Below are 25,024 nucleotides of genomic sequence, written 5' to 3'. Positions count from 1 at the left end.
GTCATTTAATATGTGACAGCATAGATAATACATTTTTGTACCTACTAATACCATGCATAAAAGGTGGTATAATTGTGTTGGTTAACACAAGGTAAAGGATAAAGTACATCACAGTAAAATAAATACACGAATACGAAATGCTCGTGGGTATGTATCGCGAATGTGCACCAAAATTATAGAACTTATATACATAAAAGACACGATTTTTTTTATTTATATACTTTTTGTTAAAAGTTTTATACTGACTAGGGTGATACTCACGTGATAAGCGTGATTCTCCACTTCAATTTGTTCACATTGGCACGAATAATCGCATACGGTGCAGTGAAATATACGCGTAACAGTGGTAGACAAAAAGTAGTATAATAATATGGTAGAATTTCTCCTTGTTCATTTTTTCCATAATATAGGTAATTAAGTGTGAAACAAAGAGTAGTAAAATAATACGGGTAGTGTGAAACTTTAAGGCCACCATTTACAAAATTTTTAATTTTCGTTTGAGGAGTCTTTGCTTACTTCATTTTTATATCATAAATTGTATTGTGCAATTAACTCAATACTCAGTTTCAATGCAAAATCAAAACATAGAACATATTCTATTTTTTCTCACATTTGATATTTTTCTTGAATTAATTCTAATGTCAATTTCTCTGTCAGAACACAATAGGTGCTACTCAGACATCTAAATAAGCGAGGGACTGGCTTCAGATTGAGAACCAAGGCGAACTATCGATTCGTGCAGTCGCCTCAGTTTGAACGAAGCTTTAGTACGTATATTATCAACCGAAGAATTTCTCATGAATTTTTCTTGTCAAATTGGCATGTAACAATCAGCTGTCACTACTCAAAAGTCAAACGTGGTGGCTTTGGCATTTGGCAATCATAATTTCCGAATTGAAGATCACTTATAAATTTGATAAGAAGTTGCGATAATGCAATACTAACTTGTGACGCTGTTTAAGAGAGAATTATTTATAAGTTAACTGTTTGTGAATAAGAACATATTCCACATTGTACAAAGATGTTTAGAAATATTTTAAAAAGTTTGCCTAGGTACATAGTGCTGAGTGCGCGAAAAAATAACGGTCCAATGACGACTTTTGGCAATTATAGGAATTTGGTACCTTTATCAACTACACGGCCCGCGTTGCAAGAAGATAAGTGAGTACTTTGAATATAATATTGTGTAAATTTTAAATTTAAAGGTGAAATGTCAATTTGTTGAATTGAAAAGTATTAGAGTCTATAAAGAATTGGCGACTAGGTTTATGTATTATGTTATAATAAAAATTTGGAATCATACAAGACATCCTATAAGTATTATAAATGCGAAATTTTGTAAGTATGGACCATATTACTATGGATGGATGTATTGATGTTTGTTACTCTTTCACGCCAAAACAGCTTATCGTATCTGCATGAAATTTAGTACAGAGATAGATTTTTAGTAGTAGAAAATACAATTAATGAAAACCATTACCCAAACTTTCATGTAAGCAAAAGATTGAAAGCCGTCAACTCCAGAGGTATGTGTTAGGTTATAAACATTTCTAGTTCCAATTACATGTGTTGGAAATTGTTAACATCAGGTACATATATTTAGGAAAATTGTTTCATAGGATTTTATTTTTTTACATTTTAAAATATAATTCTCAGTTTCCTTCTTTTTATAAATAGTTTTCATGAATAGGATATATCAATAGTTAATACAAAATTTTCATAGATATTGTATATTAAATAGTTTTGCCCCATGGATTTACTCATGTTATATATGATGTTATATTGCCTATACGCAACTTCAATAAACAATGATTAAGCATAAAAATATTTTTTTACTTTGGACTAGTAGTTCATAAGATTACCATGTTCAAACAAACTGTTCAGCCTTTTATAATGAGCGTATCATTAGACATATATATTAATAAAACAGGACTAATGTAAATGTAAAAAAAAATTATTCAACACTAGCCAGCTGTTTTTGTCAGTTCTCAAATTTTCAAGAGTTATATGATTTCTTTTGTTGAATTTATGTAACACTTGGTTTCCCATGTGTTTTTACCAACAGGCTAATTATTTCTATAGCTCATATATTATTCTGGTATATAAGCTACATCACTGACAAATAGCATCAAATTCCATTCATTGTTATTCCGTGTGAATGATTAACTAACCTACATACATCCATTGTCACATAACTTGGCATTTAGTATATTAATAGGATAGTAGGACTAATATGCTTATACTAATACCAGCAGATGAGACAGTAAGCGCATTGTTTTAGTCATGAGCTTGCCTGTTACACATAAAAAGAGCTCTTTCGTACTCTCAAAGTTCATACACGAGTCAATGGATTTGTATGGCCGTAGTAGATTGAAGATCATTAAGATTCGAAAATTTGAGTACCCTGATGTACATAGGGGCTTGATTATTGAAGCATTTTGATACTTCTAATTTTAAAGCCGCTTCGTTACGTAACGCGTTACGGCGCCAGTCTATCTGGCTACCCATTCTTTCATGCATATGGCAGCGGTGGGCAGGCTACTCTTTCACTCTACTCCTAGTTCAGTCTGCTCTGTATAAAAGCATGTGAGATAATTTAGTTTATTCTTCAATTTAAGTTTTTTTAAATTATGTCTGTTGTATATCCATTAGTATTATATACTAGCTTTCCGCCCACGGCTTCGCCCGCGTGAAATACGGTTATATCGCTTTCATCTCCCTATTTCAACTCCTTCTACTCTTTTTTTCTCGATAAAAAGCATCCTATGTCCTTTCCCAAGTTCAGTTCTACCTTCATACCAAATTACATCAAAATTGGTTCAGTGGTTTAGGCGTGAAAGCGTAACAGACAGACAGACAGACAGAGTTACTTTCGCATTTATAATATTAGTAGGGATAATGAAATGAAATTCTTTATTGCTTATAAAAAAGAAAGAAAAACTGAACATAACATTAAGTATATAGTGAGCTAAGAACCTGGTCCTGGGTTTTATTCCCAGTTTTGATGCACAAAAAATATGTCTCGGTCTGATATGACACAGAAGGCACACCTACTTGTCCATACAGAAAATCGATCAGTGAAACAGACTATATATAACCTGCTCCATACCCCACCAGGGGACACTGACTTCATTTTTTTCCTCCAAACATTACTCTCCTTCCGTCAGTCGGGTAAAAATGAAGTGACATTGAAAAATCCTTTAATATTTTATAAATTATTATTATTGCAAAATTGTTTATTCAAATGTATATGCAGTGTGTAATATAATTTGTTTACTTAATTTACTTACATAACATAATTTTCAGTATTCATGTGTCAGCAAACTGTTTGCTTATGCATCGTAGATGATTAAAAATATTGCTTTTAGCGTTAATTGTAATGCACTAGCTGCGCCCCGCGGTTTCACCCGCGTAAGTCTGATCCCGTAGGAATATCGAGATAGAATGTTGCCTATATGTTATTTCAGTTGTCCAGCTGTCTACTTACCAAATTTCATTGCAATCGGTTCAATAGTTTTTGCGTGAAAGAGCAACAAACACACACACATCCTTACAAACTTTTGCATTCATAATATTAGTACGAAAAGTAGGAATTAGTAGGATTTGTTATAAATTTATAACTTGCGGTTCGCCCCGGCTTCGCCCGTGATAGGCTATATATATAATACGGGACTCAGGAATCATATACCTATCGATCGGTGAAATCATTTTCGAAACCAGTCCAGCAGTTACAGAAATTATATAAAGAAGCCAACACTCTTCTGCTTTATTATTTATGAGATCTTTATAAAGTAATTGTCTAATTCCACAATTAAAATTGTGTTTTTTTTTTAATATTATTGGAAGCTGTTTCCCTCAAGTGTATAATTAGATTCTCTATAATCGATAGGGTCTGAATAAGATCTATTTTAACACTAGTTCTGTTACATAGCACAACCTGTATATAGCTATTTTACACGTAGGCCACTAGAGCGAAGCCGTGGGGAAAGCCAGTGGACACATATTGACGGTCCCATTCTCAGTTGGATCGCACATTATACCCACGAACTCCACTATCCAGGTTAAAAATCACCTTCCTGCTGTACGACGGCCGCAAGCTCGAAGCCGAGGGCAAGGTGGGCGACACGCTTCTGGACGTAGTCGTGAACAACGACCTGGACATCGACGGGTACGGCGCCTGCGAGGGCACCGTCACGTGCTCCACCTGCCACGTGGTGCTGGCTCCGGAGGACTACGATAGGTGAGTATTTGTGATATTTTTTTACTCTGTTGTTAGTAACACTAGCGATCCGCCCCGGCTTCGCACGTGGTACGTATATAGCCTCAATAAATGGGCTATGTAACACTGAAAGAAATTTTCAAATCGGACTTGTAGTTCCCGAGATTAGTGCGTTAAAACAAACAAACAAATCCGACTCAAAGTGAGGCACCATTTTGGTGATGAAAGGAAACTGTATCAAATAATGATTTTAACGATAGAAGTAAACTGATTTCAAATAAAAAGAATATACAATAATACAGTCGAATTTTTAACCGCCTCCTTTTTTGAAGTAGGTTGATAAATTAATAATTGCCGCAAATAGATTTCGTAATTATCTCTTAATCTCGTTAAAAATTTGATTTGAATTGTCCATCGTATCGACTGTAATCCGTTACCTCTTTACTTGAAATTGACTTTACATTCAAGGTAATTTCCATCCGGCTTTTATAAAAGGACGAGGATATTAATACGTCAGAGTCCATCTTATTCGGTAAATAGATTTTTATAATTCGTTTCTATTTGAAAGCCGATGGTTTCCATGTGGTCCCTTTTAAATCTGGTCTAGTTCTTGCAATTTGAGAATAATGATAACACAAATATATTTATTTAATTATAATAGAAAACGAGCGAATTTATTGAGTCGACGTGGTTTCAGCTATAATTAAGTTGACACAAAAAACAGCGTTTAAATGATTAGCTTTGCTTATGCGCGGTTTAGTTAATAAAAATAATACATATCACTACATAGTATAAAACAAAGTCGCTTTCTCTGTCCCTATGTCCCTATGTATGCTTAAATCTTTATAACTACCCAACGGATTTTGATGGGGTTTTTTTTAACAGAGTGGTTCAAGGTTCATATGAATAACATCTATTAAACTACCCCAAATTTAACGCGTGCGAAGCCGCAGACAAAAGCTAGTTATAATATAAAAAAGAACGCCTATATGTAAATACAATATACTAAATACACGACGTACTCAGTTCGACTGTAATTTTTTTTTTGATTTCGTTAGTTTATAACTCCGTGGGTATTCGACTATTTCAACTATTTAAAAAAAATGTACAACTTTTTGACATTGTCAGTCGTTGTGATGACGAAGCGGTTTTGTTCGCACGATAGCGTAACGATAACGTAGCATAGTAATGTGAAATCATAGATTAAGTAGATATTATTATTATTATTCGGTGTCACATAAGTTGTATAAGATAATAAGATACTATTTGTTGCTGTGTAATTTTTTTTTGTTGTGAACAATTTATGTTATTTTTCTGGTATTTCAATTTATTTTCTATCATACGATAAGACTCTAGTTATTTTAATTTTAGTTATATATGATGTTCGTTGAATGAAACATTGTTAAATATAAAAATACATTGATCATGATACGGGATTTCAACCCGCCTTGTTGTAACGCCTGACCTCTCGGCCACCCAGGATACCTACTACTTCAGCAGGCGATTTAAAGAAAGAAAGAAGAAAAAAAAGAAAGAAAACAAGCTTTATTGCCACATAAAAAAACAAACTCATGGAAAAAGTAATATAAATTAAAAAATTAAAACTAACATAAATTAAAAAATTAAAACTAATATAAATTAAAATTAACATAAAAAAACAGTAACATGGCAATCGGGACAGACTCAGCCATGCTGACGGGCTTTAACCCCCGAACAGCGCTGATTTTCAGTCTGCCCACGTGTTTCGTTGTTCGAGGTTCTTATATATTTGTCCAGGTACCAACCATATCATAAATGCACAGTAACTTTTATAATTAAAAATGTTTAAGTGCTTAATCAAATACATAATAATAAATATATAAAATAAACAACATATACATTTGGCATAAATAAAAAAATAATAATTGCTTCATAAATGTGTCGAGTCTGCTTTTTGTTTGTTTAGAAGTATCCTTTTGTATTTGTACTTGAACGATACATATTTACATTAAGTACATAATTAAAATAATCCTCATATAAACAGAAAACATAAAAATATTATGTTTATTGTCGCAGACATCAAATTCTTTGTTCCCGAATCAATCCTTATCTTATCCTTTACTTCTTAAAACCGGGCAAAGCATTTACAGCGGCCCTACGTCTACAAATGTTCATGAAAAGTAGTGATTGCATGCCATCAGACGTACCACTCTGATGGCTAAAACAATCGGGTAATTTTAATACAAGCCTTGTACACTTATCAAGGATCTGTGACAATACAATAATTCCATGACTTTTATCTTTCTATCCTGATAAGCATCGCCATGATTAAATAATTTCCTTACTCAGTTTAACAGCAATTGAGACATTAAAACTATATCTCTTATCTTACAACTATAATTCTATGACTACAGAGTTTCTTGCCGGCTCTTCTCTACTTACTACTGCTTTCCGAACCGGTGGGAAATGTTAAAACTGTGTTATGACGATTCAAAAGTGCTTCTATAAGTCTAATTGAATAAATGAATGTTTGAGTTCGAGATTAAAGCGTGTTTCTCTTAACCTGTATTTATCACTTTCTTTAACAGACTGCCCGAAGAAGCTGGCGACGAGGAGAGAGACATGTTGGACCTGGCCTATGGTCTAACAGACACGTCTCGGCTCGGTTGTCAAGTGACCCTAACGAAAGAGCTCGACGGCCTCGTAGTGAAAGTGCCCGAAAGTGTCAACGACGCGCGCAGTTGATAGATGGCGCTGTAGTTAATGAAACGAATTCAACCTCTTTACCAGTTGAAATTTTATTTAGTTTAATTTCGTCGTTTCTTGTTGAATATTTGCGAACCCTCATTTTTGTGATAGAAAACTGTTAAAAGTGAATGTTTTTTTATCGTTAAATATTTATTGCGAGCAATTTCGTCGTTTCGACAATTGTGAAAAGAATTTGTCATTTGAAAAGTTCAATGTGGTCTAATAGTATTTGTCGGTAGATGGCGTTGAATTTAATTTTAAAAGATTTAAAAGTTCGTATATTTTGTAAGCGATATAGTGAATAAAAGCATTGTTTTTTTTTTAATAAAAGTTAATTGTTACTGCCTAGAAGGTCATATAACATAATTGTTTGTCTATATTCAATATAATATACAAATTTTCAACTTTCTCGATACTTAATTGTCCACATTCAACTGAAGGTTATTTTATGTAAAAATGCAAGTTACAAACTTAAATTATTTGCATGAAATTAAGTTCTTAAGTTTCCAACAAATCGCCAATTGATTGACATGCAAATATTCAATAATATGTCAATTAATATAAATAATACAATTCAAATTAATTTAAAATTACAATGTTACAATATCGTTATTTTATTAAAGTAATTCTTCATATAGACAGGCCTCACATGACATACAAGTTCTGACACCATTTTATGAATAATTTGCTTATAAATTAAACGACGTTATCAGAGTTACATTTTCTAAAATCGTAATATTTTTTTTTTTATCGTAAAATCTTTTGGTTAGTACTCTTTTATTCAAAAACAAGTCCTCAACTAATTATATTAAGATGAAGCGATGATGGGCAGCAATTTTCTTTTAGATATATGTAAAATGTGTTTATATTTATACAATAGTTATATAGATACGTAATATTTTGAGGTATTTAATAAATTATTTTTCAAGAAATCAACTTTCATTTAAACCTTCTTTAAAACATTTTAAAATATACTTATTTATACCGAATCTATGGAAGTAAAAATAATATACATTGAAAATGTTAAAAAACTAAATGGTAAGTAACTAGATGGATATCGAACCGAAAAATGTTTAAATGTCATTTTGTCTATATATCTATTTGAGTATCACTTAATAACGATTCGATTACGGTGAAACTTGGTATAATTAAATCCTTTAATATCCTGGGCACTACGCTGGGTACATTATATGATAGAAAATTATATATTATATATCTTACATATAAAAATCAATTGCTCTTCGTTAGTCTCGCTAAAACTCGAGAATGGCTGGGCCGATTTTGATAATTTTGGTTTTGATGCATTCATAATAGTCCAGGGAAGGTTTAAAAGGTACGAACAATACGGAGGCGGGCGGGAAGCTAATTATATATAATAATATCACTAGCTGTGACCCGCGGTTGAAACCGCGTAAGTCCGTATCCCGTAGGAATATCGGTATAAAAAGTGCCTATGTGTTATTTCAGTTGTCAAGCTATCTACGAAGCAAAATAGTATTATTATTCACCAATAGATGTCAGGAAAAAAAAACACGAATATGACATTTTCTAAAAAAAATTCCTAGCTAGATCGATTTATCGCCCCCGAAACCCCCTATATACTAAATTTCATGAAAATCGTTGGAGCCGATTCCGAGATTCCAATTATATATAACTGCTAGCTGCACCCGGCAAACGCTGTTCTGCCTTACTCTTATCGTTTAGTGGTATGAAAAATAGATGTTAGCCGATTCTCAGACCTACCCAATATGCTTACCAAATTTCAGAGGAATCGGTCAAGCCTATGATTCAGTGGTGTTATAGCGACGTCAAAGTACCATTGGAAGTAAGTATTATATATATATCATCACTAATATAATAAAGACGAAACTTTCGTATTTTTTACTTTTATATGTTTACGTGAAAAATTTATAGATATTCAAAATTTGCATGTTGTGTTATCCTATAATTATCTGTCACATTTATTTTTATTTGTAAATTCTATGTATCCTATGTATAAGTTATGATGTAACAGGTGCTGTATGATCATATTAAATAAATAAATAAATTCCTGTGAATATGGGGTGTTTCACCGCGATAAAAAAGTAGCCTATTACCACAAATAATATAATACTATACTAGTACTATTGCACTCACTACACCTTCAATCACGTTTTTTTAAGTGTAGTGAATCTTAATTTACGGGTGATATCACAAGAATTGTGTCGTTCGGTCCAGTCTTTTTGTGCGAAAAAATTACAAACATACAAAAATTTCCTCTCCATAATAATATTAAGTACATAAATTGGATTCAATGGTATAAAAATATAATTTTGCTGTCAGGAATTCTTTATTTTTATCGGTCGATGTCCTTATCTAAAATCCGATAGAACGTAATAATTATGATACAGCAAAGATTGAAATTAATGAGCATGACTTTCAATTATAAATCGAAACTATTGATAACAACGTCCTTATCCACTATCCAGTGGAAGTACACTTGATCAGCATTGTCATGTATAATATTTTATTGTATTGTGTTTTATTTTGTAAGTATGCGCAATAGTAATTTTAAGGGTAAAGATTTTTAGGGCTGATAGTGGAGTCCAGAGTTATCTAGATGCAAGCAAAGCTTTTTTTTAAATATTGTTATCACTTTAGGTTAAATTACATTTTAAGTTATGTAAATGCTTTACTAATCAGAGATTTTTCAAGAATAGAAAAATAGATCACGAGACGGGATTGGAAGCAGCGTCATTTTGCCAAGACGTAGCTATGCCGAGCCGCTTGGCCTCCAGTGATCTCGCCTTAGCGGTCAAATTTCTTCAACTCTTTGGGTTTCATGTGACTAACGGACACCCTAATATATAAAAAAAAATTCATTTCTTAAGGTTTTTCATGGACTGTCCATCGCATCAAAAGGCGTAAGCCACGTCTACACTGTAATCGTAAATTTTATATCCCACTGAACTGTCGTAATAATTCCACTTTATTATAAAATCATTTATCGTCGCATCGAATGGATTGACCGCAAATCACTCCATTTATAGTGACATTTTTATATTGAAGTAAGTGTAGACGTGTGTAACCTATTTCACGTTCTTATTTTAATAAGAATAGTACTCTAATGACTCGCAGTTCGCATCCGCACGTAGATAGCCTGTAGCTCTAAGGGATCACGTTAAAATTTCGAAATTGGTAAAAATAGAAGGAATTAGATCATGGACGAATGACAATGCATGGACACGGTACAAAGACAGACGCAGGCGCGAATCCCGCCTCAGGATCGAATATAATCTACTAATATTTTTCAATTTGAGCATTCAAATGCTATAAAAACATAATTAATTTTAGTTATGGTTAACACATTAATTCAATTTTAATTTCAGTAGAAGTTGTATATGCGTATAGACACGCCCTACCATATCGGAGTTATAAGATGAGAAATGGATACTATTACAAGCACTCGCCCATACAAGTGCACAATCATTACCACCACATATCGTCATTAGAAAACCTACAGTTTAGAAAAAACAATCCCGACGATTTAAAATTTCTAAACAAATTGTTCGATAACAATGGAATGCTGTATATAACAAATAAAAGGGACGATTCGGATAGAGTTATCAATAAATTACTAAACGATATTGTCAAATATCAGTCTGAGAAAAAAAGAATGCGACAACAGACGCGGGAAATTTCAAATTTACGTTCGAAAAAAGAAAGAATAGACTCAATTGGGCCGAAAATGGAATTTGAATTTAACGATCTAGTTGCATAGAGACATTATAACGATGAGAAGAGAGGAATTGTAATTCAATTAATTACATTTTGTTATTAAATAAAAAAATCAATGTAATTTGATTAGGTTAATTATGACAAATACAGTTCAATAAAGAAATTGTGATGCAAATGCTTCAATTCATCAATTACAATAAAAGTGGAGAATTGTCCACGTGTCATAATGATTCCGGTACGGGTTTTTTCCGCAAACAAGCGGTCAAGCGCCAAATTGCCCGAGATGCACTATTGTTAAAATAAATTCTATAAGCAAATATTGACGCATACTCGCTCGATCACATTGTAACAATGCTAACTATTAAAATAAATTGCGGGGAAACCGCAAGTGAGGCCGCTTGTATTCGTTTGTTTGAAACGTAAATTCATCGGGTAAAAACTGCGGCGCTTTAGTCGTAGGGCATCAATATGGTTGGTTAAAGGCGTTACACAAATTATTTTAAGATTTGATAATCATTCTTCAATAATTTGTTTGCATTGTGTAAATTGTGTATGCTTTCACACATACAAAAACAAATTTAACATTTGCTTTGTCTGAAGAAGTTTAGAGATGGAACCCAGAATGCAACGACGCGCACCTGCTAATAATTTTTTTTATGCCGATTTCCGATACTAGCATCTAAATTTATGGACCTGAGGATGTATGGGAATATGTATGATACTCTTTCAGGTAATAAGATTTGTAAGAAATTTGATGCACAGAAAGATCTGAAAAAGCACACAGGCTATATTTGTATCCTTTGAGACTCCTCCACGAGAGTGAAGTGCTACAGATAATCCAATATGTACATTTCAATATCCTACTATTATTATGAAGACGAAAGTTTGTAAGAACGTACGGATATCTTTCTTTTTTCGTCTTTCATGCAAAAGTATGTGTATTTGTTGTTGTGTTTGGAAATGTATTCATTGAAAGCATTTTTATATACAACAGAAAATGTTTATCAGACTGAACAATATTTGCTAACATAATTCTTATACATGATAATAACTTTCATGTGTAATTTATTTATATTCCTTACGATCTAACTACCCCTATTGAAATCCAAGGTTTCAAATATTCATGCTTTCGGTTTGCTATTATTTTTGGGGGAAAAGACAAGAGTTTATCTATCATTTTACCATGTAAGTACTCTTAATTGAAAATTTTATGATTTAGTAAAAGACAGGTAAGCTGTAAGTAGCCATAGGTGTATGGTTCAAATTCGTCATTTTATATTATACTAACGGGTACGCATAAATAAAACAAAAACTTGATAATAGATTATTTATTTCTAATCACATTATAAAATATTAAAAATTGCTTACATTACATACAGTCATTCAACTGGAACATAATTATGCGTAACAAAAACCCTGCAATACAAAATTTTACTCGTTTCAAAGAATATTGCTGAAATCATACCATTTCGCTCACTCATTAGTATAAAACATTGCTAGAGTGAGATAGAAAGATTCCTTTCATTAAGGGCTAGTATAGACTAAGCCGATTTTTTATAATACCCTCTATTCATATAAAAAAAAATATTCAGTATGTCCTTTAAATAGATCATCAAAATGTCTAAAGACAAGCAGTAACCTAATACTGTTCGTTATAAAACAGGAACCTTACCGTGACGTCTTACCTTAAGCTTTGTTATTTTGTAGTTTTAAGTATGCATGTTATTTTTATTATATCTGTGTTTATTTATTTCTTATTTGGTGATAGCAAGTCAAGTGTGAGAAAGCGATAGTGCTAGACGATGTATGTAGGCCTGTTTCTTTCTCACACTATAATTGGTATGGCTGTAAGACCTCACGGTAACGCCCCTGCTCACAATTTCAGCGATCGAAAGACTTTATTATAACGGTAATAACTCGGTTTCTACATTCGTACACTTGGCGAAACTGCCAAGACCTAAAAGATGTGCTAAGATTGAAAGATAGTAGAAACCAACCGTTTTACAAAAATTTATATTTTGTGCGATCGAATCGCATCGTGACTTTGATCATGCGATATTTTTGAGTTCTTTTTAATGATTCCTCATAGTTTTAATGTCATTGTCACGTTGTTCAATGCAACAACAACTTACGTATCCAAACAAAGTTTTCAAACTAACAACAATTTTATATTTGTCACCGTAAAATTATAAAAACCTTTAGATAACATTACTCGTGCGATTAAAGTCCAAATTTAACACATTATTTTCCGTTAAACTATTACGCGACTTCATTCCAGTTACATATATAACATGCCGAGAATTAACATTTCCCAAACGTCGGTCAAGTGAAGGTTTCGTGCGTACGGACCCATAAAATAAATAGAACCGAACCTAACCCAATCGTATCGAATGCCCATTTCACAAGATGACGGTTTCACAACGATAGATGTTAATATACTGAAAAATAATGCGCTAATGTGTAAGGCGTATGTAACGTATCACAATACGTCGATGGATTACAATATCGCAGGATAGATTGGTTGGTTGGTTGGTTTTTGTTGGTTGTAATGGCTATCTAATGCTGTTTATAATTGCACAGTATTTGCATTTCATAAACATGCCGACTTTTAAATCCGTTAAAATTCTTCGCATAATGTCAAACATTAGAAAACTGCCTTGAGACAGCGATATGTTAAAATAATTCAAATACAATTTTTTTATTAACTTATAGTCCTAAAAAGAATCCATCGCCACTAAGAAATCCATCAAATCTACTTTGGCATTGTAGAACGTTATTATAATTTTAACACAAAACATTATATATAAATATAAATAAACGCTGCGCTTAGTGTGTCACGACCCTTATCATGAAAAATACAAATTATATAAACCAAAACATCTCACCGTTCAACATAAAAACTCAATACACTTGCGAAATGCGAACCGTGCAACCAGTTAGGCACTAAACATGCGGAAATCAAGAAAATCTAGATATATCTAGGAACAGATTATACACCAAAGCCCCTATACCACCGTATCCCGTCTAAAATAACAATAAATTATATTTAACCTAAATAAAAACGTGAGGAAGAAACGAAGTTTCATATGCCACGTCTAAACAGCGAACGTGGAAAGCGCATGATTTTCCTATTCAATTTTCATAAATTTCTTATGGATTAAAAAAAAACACGATTATAATACGCCGTAATGTCAAATATAACATTATAATTTTTATCAAATATAATAAATACAAATTAATATTTATTTAATCAAATAATAAGTAAAATAAATAGTAATAATGAGAACTATGAAATTTATCGTATTATTTATAAAGCGTTTCCCACGTTCGTGTACAGACGACCTTTCGCGTACAATATTTGTAAAATTTCCAAAAGCATTCATTCAAAACGCAATATAATGAATGTAACCTAAATATGTATTCATTACTATAGCAATTTATATATACATTTGTGCTTTTTAACAACATTACTATGTATTATATAGCTTAATATTTGTTATTTATAAAATATTTTTGGACGCTTACAATTTGCATGCATAGAGGTCTTATAAATAGACTATAGAGTTGATAAAACATACGAGGAAACTGTGTGCGAGAGAGAGAAAACATCGCGGTACTCTACCTGTCTCTCTCTATGCAAACTTCCGCACTAACTACGCGTGTGCGAGGGAGACAGATAGGGCACCGCGATATTCTGTCTCTTTCTATCCGAGAGACAGGAAGCCGCCAGCTCGCCCGTTATATCCATAATATGTACATATAAATTTGCGTGTATGTTTTTAATATCGAATAATAAGTAGCATATAGAATCATATGTAACAAGCCAATCAAAATCCTAATTTTGCCATGAAAATAACGTAAAAAGTCAATTATTTTGATAGATTTAAATACAGTTTTACTTCAACTGCTTTTATAGCTGGGGTAAAATATCGTTTATATATCAGAAGAGTTAAAATATAAATATATTGTAATCGTTGCGTAGAGCTATATTATGCTCTATAACTTTAGTCATTCGTTTCTACAAAAAGGTCCAAACAACTGCAGATTCTAAAATGGGACAACAACATTTCCTATCAAACACAAAATGAATTGAGAACCTCTTTAATTTTTGCAAATGTCGGTTAAAAATGATAATCCATAGATATAAATAATTCAACAATAACACATAAGCTTTATATTTGTAAAACAAATTATATATACGTATATACATTTTTCTAAAAACGGCAAAGATTGTCAATCTAAGGCATATATTGAAGAAGGCAACCCAAGATGCATCTTTTCTTACATTTATTGAATTTAGGGTTGCCACATGCGAGGTTTTATTAACAATGGTTAACGTGTTACCGTTAAATCCGTTCTCTCCAGTCAAAAAAAATTGACATATGGATATAAAAATAGAAAAAAACAGTGAGCCGTCACGGGACGACTGGCAGATGTGAAACATCGACATTATTTTATAAAATTAATATGCAAAGAAAAGACTGTGATAGGAACTAAATATGTCATAATGATAAAATAAAATATTACACCGTACACACTACTGCATTTAGACTGTATATATTATACACTATCATTTAGCGTGCGTCGCCACGCCAGAAAACTGTTTTACGTGCGGCTACAGATGTTTCACATTATAAAGTTCTATTCTTCCTTCAAATACACGAGTATTTGGAAATTAAACAACATCATAAATTGTTTATGACATAATAGTGTTTTGCAATCCAGATTGAGTGTATAAAAAACAAAATTCACACACTTTACACATGAACCCGATCATCTGACAACCCTAATTCTCCAATACAGCACAGAGTAAAATTCAAATATGCAGCCATTTTTTTTCTGTCAAATCCATACGCTATTAAACGAAAACATTTAACCCACGAACATATAATAAAAAATTCCCTACACAAACAAAAAAAAAAATGGCTACCCATTTGACAACCACCCTGTATAATATATACATATATGTATATATAAAATTATAGACAATTTATTGAAGCCGTGTCCCCGCAGTGGGAACGAACGGGAGCTGTTTACATTGACGTACTGTAAATATCTAGACCCTTCTTCTGGGAGTCGAAAATGTCCGAGAAGCTTTGCATAAGACATACAATGAAATTAACTACTTATTACCGGGCAGTAGCGTTCAAAGTCCTTTGTATCGCTTAGAAAACTCTGCACTCGCAGGCAAAGTTCTGCTTCGGACAATTTTCTGAGCGTGTTTCAGAGAGTCTAGTCGTTTATCGTACGTCAATCGCTGTTGTCGCACGATGGTGATGACGGAGGCGGTGATGGAGACAGGTCATGGTGATGAAATTCACCTATCGCTGTGGCCCGTGTGCTGGGAGTTGCAGTTCTGCTTGTGGTTCTTGCTGTCGTAGTGTAGCAGGCAACCGACTGCGCCGAAATAGCTGAGAATTTTGAATTCGATAGTCAACATAGGATAACATAAGACACTTAGTTAGCATTGAACATGATTTTGAACAGTAAAACAAACAAAAAAGCTTTTAACTGTACACTGTAACACCATGAATTCAGTCTATCATTACAATTTACTTTACACTAGAATAACTACGAAACGTCTGGACCGATTTCGATGAGACTTTCTGGCTGATAAGACGCACAAAAACTTTCGTTTAATCGGGGGGATATCTAGCATTATAACATAGGTGCACTCACCCCTCGTGCTCCAGGAACAAGGCCTTCAGCGCCCCCTTGGACCAGTAGGACATCGCGTAGGACAACAGCTTCATGGAGAGCGGGTTCACTCGCAGGAAGTTGCCGCAGAACACGACCTGTACGCATAAAAAAAAAATCAAATCAAAATATCAAGCAATCATGACAATTTTTTTTTACTAATAATTATGAACAAAAACGTTCATAATCACAGTATCACACTACTATTATACATGTGAAAGTTAGTCTGTTTGGATGTTTGTCCGTCAATCGCGCTGAAACTACTGAACGGATTTTGATGAAGTTTTATATACAGACGGCTGACTTGGTTGATAGCATAGAAACTTTTTATCCCCCTTAAATACTCTCCTAGGATGAAAAAGGAATCTTGACATCTGGACGGAGCCGAGACGAGCGTCTGGTTGAAACATAAGTAAAGCTGCTGTAATGACATCACCAAAGTGAGCATCATGCAAAAATGACTAATTTATTTATTTATTTATTTATTTATTTATTTATTTATTTATAATAATTAAAACGTTTTTACACCAATAACATTAATTATTAACTATCAATTTTTACATTATATAACATTTTTATAAATGTACGTACATTTTATTTGTATCATTTAAGCTTTAGAGGTATTATTAAGCATGCCACGGCAAGTTGCACCCTATTATGTAGTGCATAAGGCGCACATCCGCCACTCACCCGCTCTATCCTCTGGTTGGAGGCGCAGAGCCGCGCGATGGAGCCGATGTTGTTGGTGATGGTGACCAGCGTGGCGCGCGCGAGGTCCTCCCGGGACACCTTGGCCCGCCTGTCCGCTGAGCACATGTGCCCGAAACTGAAAAAGAAAACATATGTCAGTTAAAATAAATAGAAACAAAACAACAAGTTAGTTAGATAGATTCTAATTTCATTTGGTGAGGTGAATCCTAATATTGTATTTATTGATCAGCTAGCGTGCCATATGAAAGTTTATAAAATATAATCCACGGCGATTGTAACATTTACGATAAAATAATTTCACCATAGTTAGAAGACTATTTCTAGTCTTTAATTATGGACTAATATACTGTAGGGGCAAAGGCCTTGTCACACAGGACGCGTACTTATCGGTGATCTTCTGTGGCACAGAGCGACAACACTCTGATGCGCGCTAATCATGCGTTCCATCTGACAGAGCCATTGGCACGTGGCACGACACAATTCGGCGTCATAGCGCGGCGTAAGGTTAGCGCTATGACGTCACATTCTATCTGACAGAGACTGAGGCACATGGCACGACACAATTCGGCGTCATAGCGCGGCGTAAGGTTAGCGCTATGACGTCACTTTCTATCTGACAAAGCCAGCAGCGCATGGCACGACACGCTTCGGCGACAGTTTAGTGCTAGAAACGCTAAGCCGCTTTCTTTCTTGCATAGCCATAAAAGCCATAAAAGCATGCGAGCCGTCGACCCACCTGCTGGCCACCAGGTCGCCGCGCAGCCGGAACCGCTCGTAGTCGCCGCCGTAGATGTCGCGCACGAGCTTGTCCACGGTGGTGTTGTCGCCGGAGGCCGCCAGCGAGATCGCCTCCTCGAAGCTGCTGCAGCCGGTCAGCAGGCAGCACAGGCCGAGGAACGTGCCGCCGCCCAGGCTGGAAGCGTAAGATACGTTTCAGTGTTACGGACAGACAGACACGCTCTGGCCCACGGCACAATTTCGGCCGCGGGTGTATTACGAGGCATCTTCGTACAAATTATAATTCTATATTAGCACAAACATCATCTTAATATATAAAAATCCAGTGTCATGATGTATGTACCCAATGAACTCTTCACCAACTCAACCAATTTTAATGAAATTTGGCATTTTATGTATAATTTGGTCCAATTTAAACTATCCGATAGTTTTTATTTCGATTAATTATCCCAATAATTTATAATCTTAAAATGTTTAATTATTACTCAGCCACAGCAACGCGTGGCCGGGTATGCTAGTATACATATACATATAAACAAGTATTCCGTTTTTTCATATGAATTTTATACTAGTTGCACATTTACTAGCTGCGCGCCCCGCCTCCACCCGGCTGGTCAATTAATGTAACTAAAATAAGATAAACTATACTATATTTCAAAATTCAATTCAATTGGATTGAACACATCCTTATATTCGAATACCGCGAAAACCAGGCGAGTGACACCTTGGGTTCCAGCTAGCACCCCGCAAAGCGTGTACGTGTGCGTTAGATAAATAATCGTCTTTTTCTCTCCTAAAGTAGCACCAACCTGGTGCCACTGACGCGGCAGTAGTCGTTGGGCGCGCTAACCACCAGCATCGACACTCCGCTGCCGATGTTCACCAACAGGAACGGGTACGGGCTGGAGAAGTCGAAAGGCTTGCGCACGTATTGCGACAGCGACGCCTCCAGATACGGTGGCTGAAATGTATTAAGTCAAAACTTTAATAACACAGAAGTACCACACAGCCACGGAAGACCGGCGTGAAATAGTACTATGCTATTGTCTTTCGAGCGGTGGGCGGGGGAGCCGGAAGCCCGTTTCCTTCTCCTCACCCTTCCCAGTCCATTCCTTCATTACAATCGACACTCCTTTCCTTATCCCATTCCCCTCAAAAGCGAGTAGCGCATTGCCCCTGCGAATGTACATGGGCGGTGGTGATCGCTTACCATCAGGCGAACCACCAGCTTAATTGCCCGCTATGACATAAAAATGACGATAAAACTAAAATATATAGTTAAAGATAAACAAATAATAACAATACCCTATTTAAAGGGGACTTTATTTTTACATCCACACGGACGGCGGACGGAGTAACTTTGCTTTATACTGGGTAGTGATACTGACCGAGTTATCATCGGCGCCTTCGGGCGGTGCCCAGTAGTAGCACTCCTGCGGGTTCATGGAGTCCACGAACAGCACGCCCGCTATGAGCGCGTCCAGCTCGTCCAATTTCGACAGCCGCATGTTCACCTCCTGAAATTGATGTTAGAAAATAAAACAGTTCTAACAATATACAAAACGGTCACGTACAGCGTGTTAACACGTGAATAACACGTTAAATGGGAAATATATCTAAACCAAAAAACAATTAAATGTTACTTTAGTCTAATCTTATCAAACATCGAAAATATGAGATCCTAAAGCCAATCATGAGGTAATTCATGCATTCAATATCATTCATTATCAGCATCACAATAAAGTCCATATAATAAAAAACAAACCCAATTAAAGCGGAACCTTATCCCTATTACAGCAATGTCCGCCAAAATCTCAATATCATATTACACAAAAGCCAATCAAAACTGAACTAATGCAAATAAAGTCCACCACAACCTCAATGTCACGTAAGACAAAAGCCAATCAAAACTGAAGCTTGCGCCCACCTTGATAAAGTCCTCCTCGAACTTGTAGGCGCCGCCGCCGGTCGCGTATATCGTGTTGACGAGCGTCGCCATCCCCTTGGAGCGCGCGAGCTGCAGGAACGCGCCGACCTCGCTCGTCGGGAACCGGATGAAGTGCAGCGTGCCGCGGCGCCCGCGGATCGTCACGTTGTCCATCTGCGTGGGACGGATGGGGCGATTGGGCAAATTAGGGGCGATTCATCGATCCTCGGTTAAAACGGGTTAAAACGCTCAATTATGTGTTAGAAAGAAAAATATATTTGATTTGCTTGAACCACAATACAGTTGGGTTCCATACCCAAGTGCTAAGATAAAGAAGGTGCTAAGACTTCGCAGTTACAGTCCGTCTGTCCGTCCACTGTATCTCATGAACCATGATAGTTAGACAGTTGAAATTTTCAGAGATCATCTAATTTTGTTGCTGCTATAACAACAAAACAATAAAAAACCAAGTTAAGCAACGGTTGGAACTGTAATAAATTGGATGGGTAATAAATATTTTTTTGAAGATACTCTTTATCTTATTTGCACGAAATCCTTTGTGTCGCGAATTTAGCTAGCACTTGACCGATTTTTTTATTATAAAAGCCGCAATTAAAAATATAGTTTATCCTCCATACAATATTCAGTATCTCCAGCTCCTTGCCAGAGGCTAAGTCCAAAGGCTCCGAAAACCACCTGCGAGTACCCTGCCCTTACCTGCAGATGCACATCCCGTCGCCCCGTCTTCCCGTACGCCGAGTTCCTGGTGAGATATCTGCGTATGTTCTTCAGTATCTCCGTCTCCTTGTCCAGCTCCCGTCGGTTCGTCTCCCGCGGCTCGAAGTACACGAGCTTCGTGAGGGTGCCACCGATGTCCATGCCGAACCAGGGCATCGCTGGAATTGCGTATTGTTCATTCATTATTTCCTAATAATAATATAAATTTAATTGTCTATTTAGTTTTGTCGGAACGACGTCCTGGCCCACTTGCTGGGCAATACCTGTTTTAATAATGCGCAGGCACCAGCTAGCTACTCACTACATAGTATAAAACAAAATCGCTTTCTCTGACCCTATGTTCCTTTGTATGCTTAAATCTTTAAAATTACGTAACGGATTTTGATGGGGGTTTTTTTTTTGAATAGATAGAGTGATTTAAGAGGAAAGTTTAGATGTATAATAAAATCTATTAAACTACTCTAAATAACGCGTGCGAAGCCACGGGCAAAAGCTAGTATCGTATAAAAGATCGAATCTGCTAAAGCGGTAACTAAGTTCGACCGACCCCTACGCGTGTGCGCATGTAGCCGTGTAAACGTTGCACACATACACAGCGATTTACAATATCTCTTAACACGGTAAAACATCGCAGGCGCCAGACGCCAGCTACAGTATAGAAATAATTATTATTAAGAAAAAAACTATACCACCTGTATATTGTCAGAATTAGGCCAAATGGGACCACGTGGCAGGCGCCAACTTTCGAATGAAAAAAGAATCATAAAAATCAGTTCACTCAGTTTAAAAGGTAAAAAACCCAAAAAAATATAGAGTCGACGTCACAACCTCCTCCATTTTTTGAATTTGGTTGAAAAGTAAAAAATATTACCCGTCTTTTCTTATTCGTATTTAAAGTAAACACACAATGAACACAAGACTCACCACTTAGTTCTCGCTATTGACTGATTTACGAGGAAACAGTTATTGAATATGGTAAATATATTATTTCCTCACCTTACAGCGTGTATAAGGATAATAAAATCTCATTTAATCACTTCACATACTGTGTTGTATATATATTTATATCAACCAAAAATAAATATAACTAATTATAAAAGAAAAACACACACACAGATCCGCTCCGATGACATTTCATTTGCGAGAACGTTTTATGTGTGTATGCGAGTTAAGCATACGCACAGCGTTATAGTAAAAGATACAAAAACCCAGTTTGTGTCTGAAATATTTTTTAACGGCGGCATATTTTTTATCTATTTGGCTAGCGTGATTTCTGTGTTTTGCAGAATGACGTCACAAATATCTCTGTCTCTATGTCCCTATGTATATAAATAAAAAAAATAAAAAAAATGTATGCCTTATTCTTTAAAACTACTCAACAGATTTTGATGGTGTTTATTTTTAATTGTTATGATGGCTCATATGTATAGTAACATCTATTATTCTACTCCGAATTTAACGTGTGGGAAGCCGCGCAAAAGCCAGTTACGAGTTAACACACACAAACTGGAATCAAACTTATGAATCGTCTCAGCTGTGCCGCTAAATTCACGGAAGGCGCAAGGAAACAGAATTTTAACTTATATAATCTAACAAAAAACATGATGTAATGGGTGAAACACAAATTTGAATGCCATAAAAACAACACTTCTAAACGAGCAAGTTTCTTGTATGTGGTATTTGAGCACGCTTCGGCACGAATTGGGCCGGCCGGAAGACCGTTAAATAGCATACTTCTGCTTCGTTTGGTGAGTGGGGGAGTCGGAGGCCCATATCCTTTCCAAATCCCTTTCCAATTCGAAGTCGGCAATCCGTTTGTAGAGGCGTAACGTCTTGAATCGACCTTACGCCTCTCCAAATGTACACGGGGAGTGGTAACGCTAACTATCAGGCGACCACCAGCTCCATTGCCGACGATGACATAAAAAATGTATTCCTACCAAAGCCTTCCGTCTTCAGTTGTTACGTAATAAACAAAATTCTATATGATTAGATTCTTCAAAATGCTATAAATATATGAATTAAAGTTCCCTAAAACGTCACTAATATAAATACTTACGCGGTGCATCATTATCAGGTGGGGTTGGCAGCGTGGGCAGCGTGGTGGCCATGATGTGGTTCTCTTTGTTCAACGCTGGCACTGCGTAAGGCACCCGTTTCGCTCTTTTCAAATGGCTGCTCCTGAAGTGGGAGAGAGATGGATGTAGTTTAAGTAAATATAAATAGATTAACTATTTTACATATGGGTTATAAAAAGAGTTCGAGTATACATAAACAATAATCATTTACCTAGCGGTGGACTTGATAGCTTTATTTTAATGTGATAGTCGAGCACGCTTCGGCACGAATTGGGCCAGCTCGCGCGCGGAAAAGTACCACACCATCACAGTAGCCTCCTTCTTTGACAGTTACAACTACGGAATTTCTCCCACAACCGCACCGAACTTTCTCTCATCTGGCCGTCCTCTTACTGTTTTGTCCGGTGCTGGTTTATCGATGTAACAGTATAAAGTGTTTTTTACCTGGCAGTTATCTTGGAAGGCGGTAGCGGCGCCCGGCGCTCCGGTCGGCAGGCCGCGAGACACCCCTCACAACGGTGCAGGCGCATCTGTCCAAGGAAACCATACATAAATCGTGGTTACGAATTCATACATTTATCGATGAATGGATCAGTGTTAATAATTTATAATCTTAGAGCATTGGAGCACAAATGGACTCATAATCATTCTCAAAAATTGCACAAAGCTAAACTTTGCCCATGCGTGTATCCTACTAATATTATAAATGCGAAAGTTTGTATGGATGTGTGTGTGTTTGTTACTCTTTCACGCAAAAACTACTGTACCGATTGCAATGAAATTTGGTACGTAGACAGTTGTACAACAGGAATAACACATAGGCAATTTTTATCCCGATATTCCTACGGGATACGGACTTGCGCGGGTGAAACTGCGGGGCGCAGCTAGTTTACCATAATTAGTATCTAGTGAGCGATATTGAACATTACCGTTATACAAAGACGCTTGGAAATTTTATGACGACCTTTAATTGCAACGAGATTTTATACGTACAGATGGCGATACTGTTCAGAGCATGGCCATCACAATAAATGAATACAATTGTAGTACTGTTTCGTAATATCAAACAGAGTTTTACTGTATATATGAATGTTCATTTAAGAGCATGTATAATACTGAGAAACCAATCAAATTATTCTTTTGATTGCAGAACGAATGAAAAATATACAATAATCGAAGATTCATGCTATTGCTTGAATGTTTTTTAGGGTATCTAAAGGGAACCCAAAGGAAGAATCGGTACCCAATTATAGGCTTTGTTGTGCGTCTGTCTGTCTGTTTGTCCATCCGTCATTCACCAGGCTGTAACTCTCGAACCATGATAGTTCAGAGGTGAAATTTTTAAAGATAATATATTTCTGTTGCCGCTATAACAAGCAATAATAACTAATCGAGGTGAAACAACGGTTAGCGCGGTTATAAATTGGTTGGGTGACTTTTTTTTTTTAGCTATTCGCTTATTTGTACGTAACCCATAGATAGTAACGCGAGTCCAACTCGCAACAAAGCGATTAGCATTTAGCACATTGTTGACGGATTTTGACGGATCAAACTCGGCTAGATGACTTTATTATTTATTTATTTTGATTTAATTTCGAGTAACTCAGACTCATTTTGTTAGTAACAATTAATTCTTAAAAACTATGTTAGTATATTATGTCTTATATAAAATAAAATAATTCTGACTACTAGGTATGCCAGCCACTACTACAATGCTATAATGGAAGCAGATAGTTTGCAGCAGTGGTTGACATACCAGCAGTCAAGCCGGCTCGCTATACAGCGCATGATCTCATTGATGATTGATCATGATCTTTATGACTTTTGTACCCCGATTAATTACGTCTAAGTTATAAGCGTTTAATGAAATAAATTTCTCTCTATAGACACGTCACGTCGGTCCAGCGGTCACGGGTGGGGACCTTTGGCCAGCGACACGAGGCGATGGCGTGTGACGCCCAGACGTCGGATTTGGATAACCGATAACAAATTATTAGAATAGTTTAATATCCCGACTCCATGTTATGGACTAAAATCTTAGAATGTATATATTATGACGATTCGTTTTATAAAGAACTATTTTGCCCGCAGTTTCGCACGCGTCAATTCAGAGTAGTTTAATAGATATTATAATACATATAAACCTTCCTCTTGAAGCGTTCTATTTATTAAAAAAAACCATCAAAATTCGTTGAGTAGTTTTAAAGACACACAGGCACACATAGGGACATAGGGACAGAGTAAGCGACTTTGTTTTATACTATGTAGATGATAGACAAAAATTGATCACGAGGCGAGATTCAAACCCGCATCATTTTGGGAAACCGTAGTAACGCCTAGTCTATCGGTTTCACTTGCCTAAGGAACACTCCACGCGATCCATTGAGATAACATTATTATATATACTTAGTCTGGCCATAAATACTGTTACACTTAATTATAAAAAAATATTACATTTGAATTTCGAATCTG

General features: G+C 35.7%; 2 protein-coding genes across 6 annotated transcripts in view; one reads left to right on the top strand and one right to left on the bottom strand.

Annotated features, from left to right (window-relative positions):
• Positions 1 to 849: 849 nt before the first annotated feature.
• LOC119839360 (adrenodoxin) lies at positions 850 to 7,878 on the top strand. Its single transcript, XM_038365623.1, has 3 exons — positions 850 to 1,161; positions 4,061 to 4,240; positions 6,787 to 7,878. Exons 1-3 carry the CDS (start codon positions 1,022 to 1,024, stop codon positions 6,941 to 6,943), a joined length of 477 nt encoding a protein of 158 aa, XP_038221551.1. The 5' UTR covers positions 850 to 1,021; the 3' UTR covers positions 6,944 to 7,878.
• A 4,098-nt stretch (positions 7,879 to 11,976) lies between these two features.
• LOC119839335 (pantothenate kinase 3) overlaps positions 11,977 to 25,024 on the bottom strand; it is a 30,802-nt gene continuing 17,754 nt past the window's right edge. For all 5 annotated transcript variants that reach the window (XM_038365588.1, XM_038365591.1, XM_038365589.1 and 2 more), the window contains 10 exons: positions 22,997 to 23,082; positions 22,534 to 22,655; positions 20,454 to 20,632; positions 19,737 to 19,910; positions 19,198 to 19,326; positions 18,619 to 18,770; positions 17,808 to 17,984; positions 17,051 to 17,186; positions 16,343 to 16,458; positions 11,977 to 16,074 (listed from right to left, as the gene is read on the bottom strand). In XM_038365588.1, the coding sequence (XP_038221516.1) occupies positions 15,981 to 16,074; positions 16,343 to 16,458; positions 17,051 to 17,186; positions 17,808 to 17,984; positions 18,619 to 18,770; positions 19,198 to 19,326; positions 19,737 to 19,910; positions 20,454 to 20,632; positions 22,534 to 22,655; positions 22,997 to 23,082 (1,365 nt within the window). In that variant the 3' untranslated portion in view covers positions 11,977 to 15,980. The remainder of the gene's footprint in view (positions 16,075 to 16,342; positions 16,459 to 17,050; positions 17,187 to 17,807; positions 17,985 to 18,618; positions 18,771 to 19,197; positions 19,327 to 19,736; positions 19,911 to 20,453; positions 20,633 to 22,533; positions 22,656 to 22,996; positions 23,083 to 25,024) is intronic.

This window comes from Zerene cesonia, unplaced genomic scaffold (assembly GCF_012273895.1).
Source record: "Zerene cesonia ecotype Mississippi unplaced genomic scaffold, Zerene_cesonia_1.1 Zces_u012, whole genome shotgun sequence".
Classification (NCBI taxonomy): Eukaryota; Metazoa; Arthropoda; class Insecta; order Lepidoptera; family Pieridae; genus Zerene; species Zerene cesonia.
Note: the sequence above shows the minus strand (reverse complement) of the source record. Positions and strands in the feature narration are given on the sequence as shown.